The 13,168-nt window shown below is 42.4% G+C and overlaps 1 protein-coding gene across 5 annotated transcripts in view; it reads left to right on the top strand.

Moving 5' to 3' along the window:
• Positions 1-143: 143 nt before the first annotated feature.
• The window catches only part of LCT (lactase), a 23,323-nt gene continuing 10,298 nt past the window's right edge, over positions 144-13,168 (top strand). Inside the window, exons 1-9 of one of the 5 annotated variants that reach the window (XM_080600710.1) lie at positions 2,497-2,503; positions 3,480-3,598; positions 4,731-4,810; positions 6,030-6,113; positions 7,515-7,617; positions 7,927-8,002; positions 9,017-9,704; positions 9,970-10,615; positions 11,499-13,058. In XM_080600710.1, the coding sequence (XP_080456836.1) occupies positions 6,093-6,113; positions 7,515-7,617; positions 7,927-8,002; positions 9,017-9,704; positions 9,970-10,615; positions 11,499-13,058 (3,094 nt within the window). In that variant the 5' untranslated portion in view covers positions 2,497-2,503; positions 3,480-3,598; positions 4,731-4,810; positions 6,030-6,092. Of the gene's footprint in view, positions 1,195-2,471; positions 2,504-2,919; positions 3,599-4,730; positions 4,811-6,029; positions 6,114-7,514; positions 7,618-7,926; positions 8,003-9,016; positions 9,705-9,969; positions 10,616-11,498; positions 13,059-13,168 lie in introns of those variants that run through there. The other 4 variants (XM_080600708.1, XM_080600711.1, XM_080600707.1 and 1 more) reach the window with 4 other exon arrangements.

The raw sequence follows: 13,168 nt of genomic DNA, 5'->3' as shown, positions 1-13,168 counted from the left end.
GGAGATCTCTGGGGGTGGATTTGTTGGTTCTGGTATGTGGGGATGCTATTTCTATGCCTGTGCTTCACGACTGAAAAATTAGTGATCTAAACACTTCATGTCTTAAGAAAGATTAAATTTCCCATATGACAGGCTTTTTTTTTTTTTTTTACGAATTCCAGTAATTGTTGATGGAAAACTCTGATTGCTTCTCTTTCTTTTCAGATGTAATAAAGATGTGTATGCTCCTGTTGCATATTTAAAATAGAAAAGTCAAAATAGTCAAGTTCAAAGCAAAGCATTAAGTCAGGATGGCACCCCCCAGCTTGAGGAATATCTTGACTCGTAAGTGAATTGAAAAGTGCCATCATTTGCGAGGGATTTTCAAGTGTGTATTAGTAAACTTGTTTATAGATAATTCTATAAGAAAATTTTGCTTAAATTTCTGTGGATCTCTAAGTCCTGTACCCTATGGGAATATTAAATTATTTATTAAGAATTACAAATACTTGAATATTTGTAAGTATTTTTAAGTACAAATACTTGAACATAGAAATACCTGAATTTCCATTTTATCTGAAGTTCCTGCATTCTAAAATGACTAGACTAAGTTATTTGGCAATTTAACTTTTCAAACTAGAGCATAAAAGCATTGGCCAAATGTATCAGGCATTGTATATTTTAATAAGGCCTTTTTTCCTTCTTGGATCCTTTTAGAATGCTAAAAGCTGCATTTGGGTCTGTTTGAGTGTTACTGTTAAGGCCAAGCTTCGCCCTTTAACGTCCCAGGAATTTGTTGGTAGTTCAATAGGGTACCAAATGAGAACAAAATTTGAGCTGAAAGAAAATATTCTAAGCTGATTTTGTGACCATTTCCTTGTTTGTTTCAACTCGTGGTGAGCAGGGAAATAACTAACACCAATCTGAATGTTAGCAGGATTTCACAACAATGCTGTCACTCCAAGGGAACAGAGTACTTCTAATGCACTTCTGAGGGGTAAATACTTTATTAAGGTGCAGTTCTTTTTTTTTTTTTCTTAATGTATCCTCTGGGATTAATGCTTTAGTTTCTTTTTCCAGCACACCATCCTGCATTTGCCGAGACTGGGAATATTCTCATTCCTTTCCATGATGGGTCCAGTTAGCAGCCTTTCACATGGAGAACTCTGTCACCTTAGGAATTCTACATCAGAAATTCTTTGAGCTGTACTGAAGGTGATACTTATATATGGTTTTTGGAAGTCCTTTTGTTAGTTTACATATGATTAGTAATTCTTATTTATTTAATCATTCATTCACAGTCCTAAGTACTTTTTGTTGCATTTTGAAATCAATCCAACTGAATTGGATGCCTGCTCACATCAACAGATTAATCTTGTGAAGCCAAACTACTGGGCACTAATTCTATATGCAGTAATGTTTCTCTGCTAATATTTTTCATAAACTGCATCTTGGCAAATGCTTCATTTCATTAGAAAGAACTGCCCACCTACCACAAGTCTTACTCTATATTGTTCATAACTTACTTTTAAAATAAGGACAGGGAAAGAAATATTTGTTCTTCATTATATGTTCCTTCTTCCCCCATCCTGATCTTTATTTGTTAATAAGCATTTGTATTAATCCTTTTTCGTAAGGAGAAAGTAAGTGGTTTTTTTCTACCTCTGCTTTCCCTACAGTTCTATATGTTCCATAGGTTGAGAGGGGTCTTCTCTTTCTGGAGTTAACACTGCTGTACTGAGAAATCAGCAGCAGGTGGTGCTGTAAAGTTCCTAGTCAAGCTCGTTAAATCCATTAGAGGAAAAAAACAGTACTTATGCTTTCAGAACAGCAAGCACAGTGTTTCAGCAAGCTTTTCAAGGCTTCTTAATAAAATCAAATAGTTGGCTGAGAATCAAATAGTCAGTCCTTCTATAAGCAAGGAGGTTGGCTGTTGAGAGTAACAGCAGAAGCTGAGAGAGTTTCTATTATGACTTAAATAACAAAGAAAACATTGCTTGAGAGCAATGAATTGCCCAAATGATTCTAGCTATATTTTAGACAAAAACTGGTTGTTAAGGGAAATAACCTGGGAGATAGAACTGACTTTTCAATATAGTTTCAATGTAGTTTATGTAGGATTTTATTTAGTTAATTTAAACATGTTCTGCACTTAGGCAGCACAGATGGCAGTTCCAGGCAAATGTTCTCAGCTTTTCCATTTTGCTGTATTTGGATGTAGAAAAGTAGAATTATCTCCTCCTGCAGCAATCTAGGTAGGTGATCTGTGTGAGTGCATGCCTTCTCAAGGCTGAAGGCAGGAGTACTTTGGAAAGCAATAAAATTATATTGTTTGAATTCCCTGATTTCTTAGAATGGGAACACATGTTGCTGCTGCCTGAATTCATGTAACACCCACTTTTCCAAGTGGGTAAGGTGCCACCTCTCAGATTTCCTTCACGCACCCAAGAACTACAGCACAAATGAGCTTCCCTCCCCTCCTGCTCACTTGAGCTGTTGGTGGCACCCAGCCCCAGCAAAGCAGGTAACTGCTTTCATTACTTTTTGCATCCAGAACTGTGCAAAATCCAGAATTCCTTTTAAGCCAAAAAAAAAAAGGCCAAGAGGAAATGAAAAGCATTGTCTACTTACTTTCTCTTCCTGTGAAATGGAAGTGGTCTCGGTGAGCGTCAGTTTATGTTCAAGCATAAGGGGAAACATGCACATTGCAGAAAATGAACCCAGTGTTTCCCCATGACCTTTCTCCAACTAATTGCTTGACAGATCTGTTTATCATAAAAAGATTTTCATCTATTTGTTCCGTTGTTCGTCTGTCAACTGAAAGTCCTGATTTGTTATCATTTGAGTGTCAGCTGGTTCTGGGAAGGCTTATCTGTGTAATAGATAATTTCAGTTAAATATTACTTCTACTATAATATAAATAGTGTGGACTAACTGTGTGAAGCAGATCCAGAAATGGAGCTGGTTTGTAGGATAGTTGTCTTTTTCATGTTAGCCTGTCCCAGCTTTGGGATAGATGAGGAGTTAGCTCAGATCTCTGTGGCCATTGCTGGACCTCTACCCAGGGAGTTTGTACATAGCCTCCAGCTGCAAAACCACATCCTACCCAAAGGAGCTCCAGGCCCTGCTGCGGCTGAAACCCGTGATTACCCATGCCAACAAGATCCTGCGACTTCTGAGCTGCCCCAGTACTTTTCCCACCTTCGTGAGGTTGGGGTGACGCATTACAAAATCTTCCTGCCATGGGAGCGCATTCTTCCCAACGGGGATGCCGGAAAGCCAGACGAAGCTCAAGTGCAGTGCTACCAGCAGCTGCTCGAGACGCTGGTTGCTGCAAACCTCAGGCCAGTGGTAGTTCTGCATCACAAGCACATCCCTGGCAATGCGGCCGCACAGGCTGCAGGCAACAAAACCAACGCTTTTGCTGACCTTTTTGTGGACTATGCTGAGTTCAGTTTTAATGTTTTTGGGGGTCTGGTTGATGTGTGGCTCACTTTCAGTGACTTGCCAGAGGTCTTGGAAAGCCTGCCTTACGATGAGCCCCAGCTCCGTGTCCAGGCCCTGGCTGCTGCTCATGACAGAGCTTACAGTGTCTACCACGAGAAATACTCGCTGGCAGGTAAGAATAGGCAGAGGGATTTTTGTGTATGACCTTTTCACAAATAGTTTGTAATGAGATTAAATGGCAACCGCTACATGTAATCTCTGAATGTGCTGTCACTGCTCTCAGAATTGCATAGGAATACTTGAATAACAGGTTCCTTCAAATATCTTATTTTGATATTTTTTTTATGATTACTGATAATTCCATTTTACTTGAAATGATAGCCAAAGTAGTTGGGGAGAATGTAGGCGTGTATCTCTGTGTGTATATTTATATATAATTTCTCATTTAGCTGAAGTGAAATGTATTAAATAGTTAAATAAACCAACAAGAAACAAGATAGTTACTTTTAGCTTAAAAGGAAAATAAAATATTCTGGTTTTTTTTTTTGGTATGTGTGTACGATAACAAAGCTCTAATGATCAAGCTATTTTGTAGACGATAGTAGTTTCAGAACACAGACTTCATAGAATAGGTTAGGTTGGAAAGGACCTTTAAGGTCATCCAGTTCCAGCCCCCCTGCCCTGGGCAGGGACATTTCCCACCAGCCCAGGCTGCCCACAGCCCTATCTAGCCTGGCCTTGGGCCCTGCCAGGGATGGGGCAGCCACAGCTCCTCTGGGCAGCCTGTGCCAGTGCCATGTTCTACTGTCAGTTTGCAGGTTTTGTATTCATGTCCTTTCCTTGTATTTTGTGGGGTTTTGTTTGTTTATTTTGGGGCTTTGTTTCTGTCTTTTTTTTTCCATGTCCAGCACGGAATGGATATTTAAAAATATGTCACCATAGAAGAACCACAAAGGCATGAAAATTATTATTATTATTTATAATTAACCATGGAGTGGAATGGTTCCTGTTGGATAGCTGTATTCAGATCCTATTCGGATCCTGCAAACAACGTTGTTATCGTTGCTGCTCATGAACATCTTAAGATTCACTGAAAAAGACTCCTTGGACTCTGCCTTTGAATTTCTACCTTCTGCAACTCTCCATTGATAAGATAATGGATGTTCTGAAATCAGCTACCTAGGGCGTTGGCTGATGAGCCACAAATTCAAAAAGTTCCAGCTGATTTTAAAATAACTACAGCAAACCAAAATTCTTCATTTGTACTAAATACACTACTAATAGATTGCCTCCTTTTCTTCAAGGTGGAAAGCTGTCCATTGCTTTAGGAATAGATCATAGCTTGGATAGTGCTTCATCAGAGCTGCTTTCAGTTTCTCTTCAGGTAACACCTTAATGGAATGACTTCCAAAATTACTTCAATTTTATTTCATTTCACTTGATTTTTATGTACAAGATCAAGTGGCCTATTGCAAGTTAAATACAGTTTCGGCAAATTGACCAATAGGGTAAAATCTATTTGTTTGATCACTTCAATCGTGAAGCTCTCTGATTTTAAAAAATATTTCAACATCCCTTCTTGGCTAGTGAGCAGTGATTAAAATATATGGAGACATATTTCATAACTGGCAATTTTAACAACATACATGCTTAAATAACAACGTATACCCATTGCTCTTTTATTCACAAGTCTACTTAATGCACAATCAAATAAAAAAACTTTTATTTTTTTAAATATCTTTTTAAAAATAGTTAATATGTTAAAGCACAGCCTGAGCTCTGCTACAAGTGGTCTAGTTGTACAGGGATAGCACAACATGAGGAAAACCTATTTTCTACAAAGGTGATGACATCCTTTCTGTAAAGACCAAACCCTCTATCAGTACTTCTTTTCATCCAGATAATGTTGATGTGGGATGCAGTGAACAAATGGCAGTGCAGGTTTTTGGCTTGTATTCACAGTCCTTCAGGATTCAATAATAGGATAAGTAGTGACGCAGGCATGATATTTCAACGGTATAAGCAAGGTGTGGTTTGTATGGGGAGGAAAGATGTACTAAACAAGCTGACTAAACTAGAAAAAAAAACTTTGGACTGAAAAATAAACTGGAAGCTTATCAAATTTTTGTGCCTACTTCAGCAGCTAGTTTAATAAAAGAATACTATCTATTCCCTTGAATATGATGACCTTTAGTGGAGTAACGTTGGTAGTGTGCAACGGTTAAAGATTTCTGAAGTGGACTTTCTGCAGAGGATTATTGATAAAGCCTCCCTGAACCACATGCTGATAAAGGTTTCTCTGTCTGGTTAGTCTCTGATTAACCAATCTTACTAATTCAAAGAATCAGTTGTAAATCAGGAATATTAAATGCATAAAATATTCTTACAACTTCATTTAGTTCTTCTAAATTTAGCGTTGTTTAGAAGGACAGACATCTTTCCATACACCACCCAGTTTGTACTCATTGTATTGTCCCACATAGCTGTGTGGCTTCTTACTTCAGCAATGTACCTGTATCTAACATTTAACAACTTTATATTTTGAACAGAACACCTGCAAAAAAAAAAAAAAAAGTTGATTCTTTTCCTTTTCTTGTTTCCAGGATTCGGTAGATTTTCTGTCTCTCAACCTTCAGTACAGTTGTGGAAACGAAACAGATTTCTACATGCAAATGAGTGAATTCCAGGTAACATTATGCACAGTGTGCAAATGAGCATTTCACTTCATGGATACATTGGGGAATTGAAGTTCTAGTAATAGAGCAGAACAGATAGAACAAATCCATCGCTGTTCTTAGATTTCTGCTGAACTTCATAGACCATCTGTAACAAGTTATTTTGCAAAGAGGTCAGGTACAGGAGTTCACGCTGAATTCAAAGTAATTGACAATTAATTTACTGTCTTAAATCCTTCAGCATCTAGGTGTATGTAGTCCATGTGCCTGCAGAAATGAGCACAGAGATGCCTCAGGATAATGTAGCACAGGCAATAGCAGCCTGAAAAGGAGTATGCCGGGCTCTACCTTAACTCTCTTTGCTTTGTGTATTTGGGCAGGTCACTTATTCCCTGTAAATGGTAAAGTGATGGCCTGGCCAGAAGTGTAGAGCAAGAAGTGGAGACTCCCCACAGAGAATCTCTGGAAAGCTAATAAATGTCTAAAAAATCCCTAAGGTTTTGATAGATTTATAGAAGTCAACTGTAGATACAGACCGTAAAGAGAAGGGAAACTTGTGTTTCTTGATGCATGTCTAAACAGTTCTGATTGCTGTGAGAGCTCAGGCAGCAGCTACACTAGGAAACAGCTGCATACAACTCACTGTTACTTCCCTGTTTTTCTGACTCAAAGACAGGTGTTCGAAAGTTTTGGAAATGTTTTTCTTGGTCAGTGATCATTATTGATGCATTAGTAACTGAAAAGGCATAATTCTTTTGTCCAGGACTGGAAAACCTCTATCACATCCTAAGGACGTGATAAATAATTTGGCTAATACCTTTACACAAAAAGATCTTATTTTATTCTAGCATTGGTTCTGCAACTATAATACCCAACCTCACAACTCCTCATCAGTGAAGGCAATGCTTGAAATGTTAATTAGGACAAATTTGTGAAAGGATTAGATCACATAGCAGCAATAATGTCAGTGATGTTATAGGCTAGTACTTGATATTATCCATCTGAGAGCGAGTTGCATTCTTAAAATACGTAAGAAGAGTCATCCAGCAGCTGAAGAGCAGAAAAAGGAGCTACTCATTTGCTCTAAGATTGCATGCTGCAATAATTCTAAAAATCTGGAGTGGTTCAAACATTTACAGCAAGATACTTCTTTGTGGCTTTTCAAAGGGAGGTCAAACTAAAAGTTTCTGGGGTTTATGCTTTGATTTGCATTGGGCCTTTTTGGATCAAAGTGGGGGATGGTATTTAATGCTTACTCTGTTTTATGATTTTAACTCTGAACAATGTTATCGCTGATTCTCAGTCTTCTAGATGTTTTCTATTCTGTGTTAAAAGAACAGATGCCAAGAACATGGTTTTACTAGCTGGCCACAGTTTATTTTCATACAATTCGTTTTAATTTTGTTTTTGCAGAATCTCTGGAAGGACATAGAGATCTTGATTTTCACTCTAAAATTCCTTGACTGTGGTTCCCTGGAAGAGAATCCATTCATACGAGTAGCTGCCATTGTCGCTGGTGAGTGACCTGTTCCAAGGAGTGGGAGAGTTTAGTAGCTAGGCTCTGAATGGGAAACTATAGAATTGTCCTGTCCAGACCACTGCTATTAGACAAAACAATTTTATAGGTTCTTTCATAACCTTCTTGGAATATAAAAACCCAACGTACTGGATCTGAGAAAAAGAGCTATTACTTGTTTAAAAACAAACAAACAAAAAAAACAAATACACCCTTGTTTCAAAAGGTGTAATTGTATGTACAAGTGGTGTCATGCAGTCTGTGGCATCTCATTTGTGACTAAGCCCATCGCTTACTGTTTGTTTTCAGCTCTTAATAAAGAAAAGGCACGTACAATTGGGTATGATGTGAATGAATTATTGGACTTCTCATCTCGTGTTTTAAGGTACAGTTTTTCTCCCTTAAATTAGATACCGTAACAAAGAGGTGTCCTCTCGGAACAAATATGCTAGGCAGATGTATGACAGTTTTAGTGGTAAAATCTGCTGATAGTTGCTGAAAGGACTGGAAAGGAATTAAATACATAAAATAACATCTGGCCTAGGAGAGAAGCTCATCGTGCCCCCAGAGATGTAGGGGATATAGAACCATAGCGCAGTTTGGATTGGACACCTCCCAGCAGCCCAGGCTGCCCACAGCCCCATCCAGCCTGGCCTTGAACACTGCCAGGGACGGGACAGCCACAGCTTCTCTGGGCAGCCTGTGCCAGGGCCTCACCACCCTCATAGCAAAGAATTTCTTCCTTATAACTAATCTAAATCTGCCTCTTAATTTAAAACCATTTCTCCTTGTCCTATTGCTCCACTCCCTGAGTAAGAGTCCCTCTCCTGCTTTCCTGGAGAGGCCGCCTTTAGGTACTGGAAGGCCCCTGTAAGGTCTGCCCAGAGCCTTCTCTTCTCCAGGCTGAACAACGCCAGCTCTTGCAGCCTCTCTTCATAGGAGAGGTGCTCCAGCCTCTTGATCATCTTCGTGGCCTGCTGGCCATGCTGCTTTTGGTGCAGCCCAGGATGCAGCTGGCTAGGGAGAAGCTAAGGACTACTGAAGCAGGATTGATTAGTTTTAGCATGTCCCACAGAAACTCATGAGCACGTGAAATTGCTGCGCGCTGTGAGAATTTTGTTTGCATCTTTGACCTAGGTGTAATGAATTATGGAGATCTGCTTACAAAGAAGTGCATTGGATACATAGCTCTTGAGCTGTTCTGAAGTTGGCTCACTGCACTCCACCTTCATCTGCCAGCGGGGTGGCAGGAGATTGGATTGATCAGAATACAAAGGGACTGTACCTTAAGAGGCAAATGAGCCGAGTGGGAAGCATATAACTTATCCTCCCTGTTTGCAAGTTCTGTGGCACTGGCATCTACCTTGGAGATTGTAATTCCTTTTTTTTCTGTTTTCAGCAAAGCCAGTGCTCTGCAGGAGAACCCAGGTGCAGTTCTCGCCCCTCGCTCCTCCTATCAAACAGTTTGGGAAATGTTTGCTAGCCAGTCTGAATTGGAGAGGGATTCTTTTCTGCAGGATGTTTTCCCGAGCGGTTTCCTCTGGGGCACCTCCACGGGTGCCTTCAATATTGAAGGAGCTTGGGCAGAGGATGGGAAAGGAGAGAGCATCTGGGATCGGTTTGGGCACGAAGGCCGTGTCTACATGAACCAGACAGCAGACGTGGCGTGTGACAGCTACTATAAAACCAGCTATGATGTTTACTTGCTGAGGGGTCTTCATCCCCAGCTGTACAAATTTTCTATATCCTGGCCTAGAATTTTCCCCGCTGGCACCAATGAGACCATCAGCTCCAAGGGTGTGGATTATTACGGCCAGTTAATCGACAGGTTGCTAGAGGCTAACATTGAGCCCATGGTGACTCTGTTCCACTGGGACCTCCCGCAAGCTCTCCAGGTTCTTGGTGGCTGGCAGAATGACAGCATCATAGATGCTTTTGTGAACTACGCAGACTTCTGCTTTTCCACTTTTGGGGATCGGGTCAAGTTCTGGATTACTTTCCACGAGCCTTGGGTTATCAGCTATGCTGGCTACGGCACCGGCGAGCATCCTCCAGGAATCGCTGACCCAGGAGTCGCATCTTACAAGGTAGGGACACAGGAATAACAAGGATCTTGCAGCTGCCATTGTGTTGTTCTCCTCTGATGATTCTGTACTTTTAACTATGTGCAAGCCTAATGAGGCCTCTGAGACAGTTATTTGCTTGTTGGATTTGTGATACTCCCCAGAAAATGGGGTAGTTCATGGATGCTAGATTTTATTTTCTGTTCCGAAATCAGCCAGATTCTTACGCTTAATCCAAACCCCGCAAAGCAGTGTGACACAAATCCATCCCTCTGCTCTCTGCCCCCAGGTGGCTCACACAATTCTCAAGGCTCACGCCGAGGTCTGGCACCTGTACAACGACAGATACCGTTCTCAGCAACAGGGAAAAGTGGGGCTGGTGCTGAACTCAGATTGGGCTGAACCCAAGACTCCAACCAGCTCCGAGGACGTGAGGGCATCGGAGCGGTACCTGCAGTTCATGCTCGGCTGGTTTGCTCACCCCATATTTGTTAACGGTGATTACCCAGACGTCCTGAAGGCTCAGATCCAGCAGGTAAACCAGCAGTGCTCCACGACAGTTGCACAGCTGCCTGTGTTTACAGAGGAGGAGAAAGCCTGGGTGAAAGGGACTGCAGACTTTTTTGGGCTTTCCCATTACACCTCCCGCCTGGTTAGTGCCGTGACTAACGGGACCTGCGCACCAGGCTATGAGAGCATCGGGAACTTCTCTTTGCATGTGGATCCTGCTTGGCCAAAGACTGCCTCTGCTTGGATCCACGTCGTCCCCTGGGGATTAAGAAGGTTGCTGAAGTTTGTGTCCCAGGAGTACACAGGGACAAAGATCCCAATTTACATAGCAGGAAACGGTATGCCAACAGAGGCCGTAGGGGATCGTATTAACGACACTCTGCGAGTGGATTATTTCCGCCGGTACATCAATGAGGCTCTAAAAGGTACGGATTTGTTTTTTTTGTTTGTTTTTTGTTTTTTTTTTAATTAATGGCAACTGGTTAATCCATCTCTTCTGCCGTGATTAGCTTTAAAACATCACCATGTGTGTGGGGATATGGAACTCCCCATTCTGTTTAGGTCATGGAACAGGTCTTTCATACATGCAGACAAATACAGCCTGGATCCTAAAGCCATTCTCTGTGAGAACAGTGTTCATGTACTTCAGCTCTCCTGAAGATAATTTGACTGCAGGCAGGCCCTTACCTACAGAGATCTCATAGGTCAGGACTGAATGAAGTCTTTACTCTCTAGGCAGATCTAACTGACAGCGTCCTGCACTACTGAGGGTTAGAATTTTTAGGAAGATGTTTGTGTCTCAAATATTTTGAGTAAGATTCAAGGTACGGCTGTATCTTTTCAATCTGTGTATCCAATTGACGCAAAAAATAGTGCTTGTGACTGAAGTTCTGGACAGTTATAGTTCTGAGACTTCAAATAGAGATTTTACTGTTCCTCTCTTCAGATACACAAATCAATAACATCAGAAAGCTTTATTAAATATGTTGGTGATCAGTATAGAGCTTTTGGTCTTCTTGACCTAGTTCCCAACACACTGATAGAAGAGCTCCCAGTGGCACAAGTGTCCTGTACTCAAATATTTCTCTTCTGATGCATTTTTATTACTCAGCTTTTGACCAGCTCCTACGACAGTGCTGATGCTCTTCTTGCCGGGTACCCTAATTGTTTTGTTTTGTTTTCCCTGGAAGACCACTCCTAGCCGTTTGGCTATCGCCCCGTTACCCTCTGAAGTAGTGCTTGTGTTAGGCAGTGGTGTGTTCAGAAAATGTCCCGGTGACTAACAGTCTTGTGCTGTTTCTGTGGCAGCGGTGAAACTAGACACGGTTGACGTCCAGTCATACATTGCTCGATCCCTGGTTGATGGCTTTGAAGGCCCCGTGGGGTACAGCCTAAAATTCGGGCTACATCATGTGAATTTTGAAGACAGCAACAGACCAAGGACTCCCAAGGCATCCGCTTATTTCTATGCCAGCGTTATCGAAAAGAATGGTTTCCCACCCCAAGTCTCAAACAGACTCCCTGCGCCAGTGGTGTTTGACCTACCCATGCCATCAAAGTTGCCAGATTTACCAGCATCAGAAGTCCCCTCCAAGTCAAAGGTTGTCTGGCAGAAGTTTTCATCTCAAACAGACTTTGAGAGGGACACGTACTTCTACGGGACGTTCCCGGAGGACTTTACGTGGGGTGTGTCTTCTTCTGCGTACCAGATAGAGGGGGGCTGGGACGCTGATGGCAAAGGGCCCAGCATCTGGGATAACTTCACCCATGTACCAGGGAACGTAATTAACAACGACACTGGCGATATCGCTTGCGATAGCTACAACAAGCTGGAGGAAGATATTTACCTGCTGAGAGCCTTAGGGATAAAGAACTACCGTTTCTCTCTGTCCTGGCCTCGAATTTTCCCCACCGGAAGGAACGACTCAATAAACAGACACGGAGTTGACTACTACAACCGCCTCATTGACGCGCTGGTGGCAAACAACATCACCCCAATCGTCACCCTCTACCACTGGGACCTGCCCCAGGCTCTCCAGGACATCGGCGGCTGGGAGAGCAGCGCGCTGATCGAACTCTTCGATAGTTTTGCAGACTTCTGTTTCCAGACCTTTGGGGACAGAGTGAAGTTCTGGATCACATTCAACGAACCCCAAGTCATTGCCTGGGTTGGCTATGGCCTGGGGGAATTCCCACCCAATGTCAAAGACCCCGGGAGCACTCCCTACAAGGTGGGACACATCTTGCTGAAAGCTCACGCCAGGGTGTACCACACGTACGACGACAAATACAGAGCAAGCCAGGGAGGGGTCATTTCTCTGTGTCCCAACATCGACTGGGCCGAGCCGAAGACACCGAGTGACCCCAGGGACCTGGAAGCTGCAGACAGGTACTTGCAGTTCCTGGTGGGGTGGTTTATCCACCCGATCTTCAAAAACGGCGACTACCCTGAGGTCATGAAGTGGAAAGTTGGGAACAGGAGCGAGCTGCAGAACCTGCCGTCATCCCGCCTACCCGTTTTCACAGCCGAGGAGCGTGACTATATACGGGGCACAGCAGATGTCTTCTGCTTCAACACCTACACTTCCAGATTCGTAACCCACACAACAACCCGTCTGAAGCCCTTTTCTTACGAGTACGACCAGGAAGTTTCAACAAGTATCGACAGCTCCTGGCCTTCCTCAGCTCTTTCTGGCCATCAGGCTGTGGCCTGGGGGCTGAGGAGGCTGCTGAACTGGATCAAAGAGGAGTATGGCAATCCCCCAATATACATCATTGAGAATGGGGTGGGGATAAAGACCAGCTCGGATGTTGATGACCATACCAGGATCCTTTACCACAAAACGTACATCGATGAAGCTTTAAAAGGTACAAACGTTTGCTTTTGTTCTCTGGCGGGTGACTCCTCTAGATTCTCCATCACTATCTTCCTCTGACAGGTAGTTTTTAAAAGCAGCTGTTAGCGGTCTTTAAATATC

The sequence above is a fragment of the Anser brachyrhynchus genome (assembly GCF_964034855.1).
Source record: "Anser brachyrhynchus genome assembly, chromosome: 7".
In the NCBI taxonomy this organism is placed as follows: Eukaryota; Metazoa; Chordata; class Aves; order Anseriformes; family Anatidae; genus Anser; species Anser brachyrhynchus.
The sequence above is the reverse complement of the archived record's forward strand: the minus strand, read 5'-3'. Positions and strand labels throughout refer to the sequence as shown.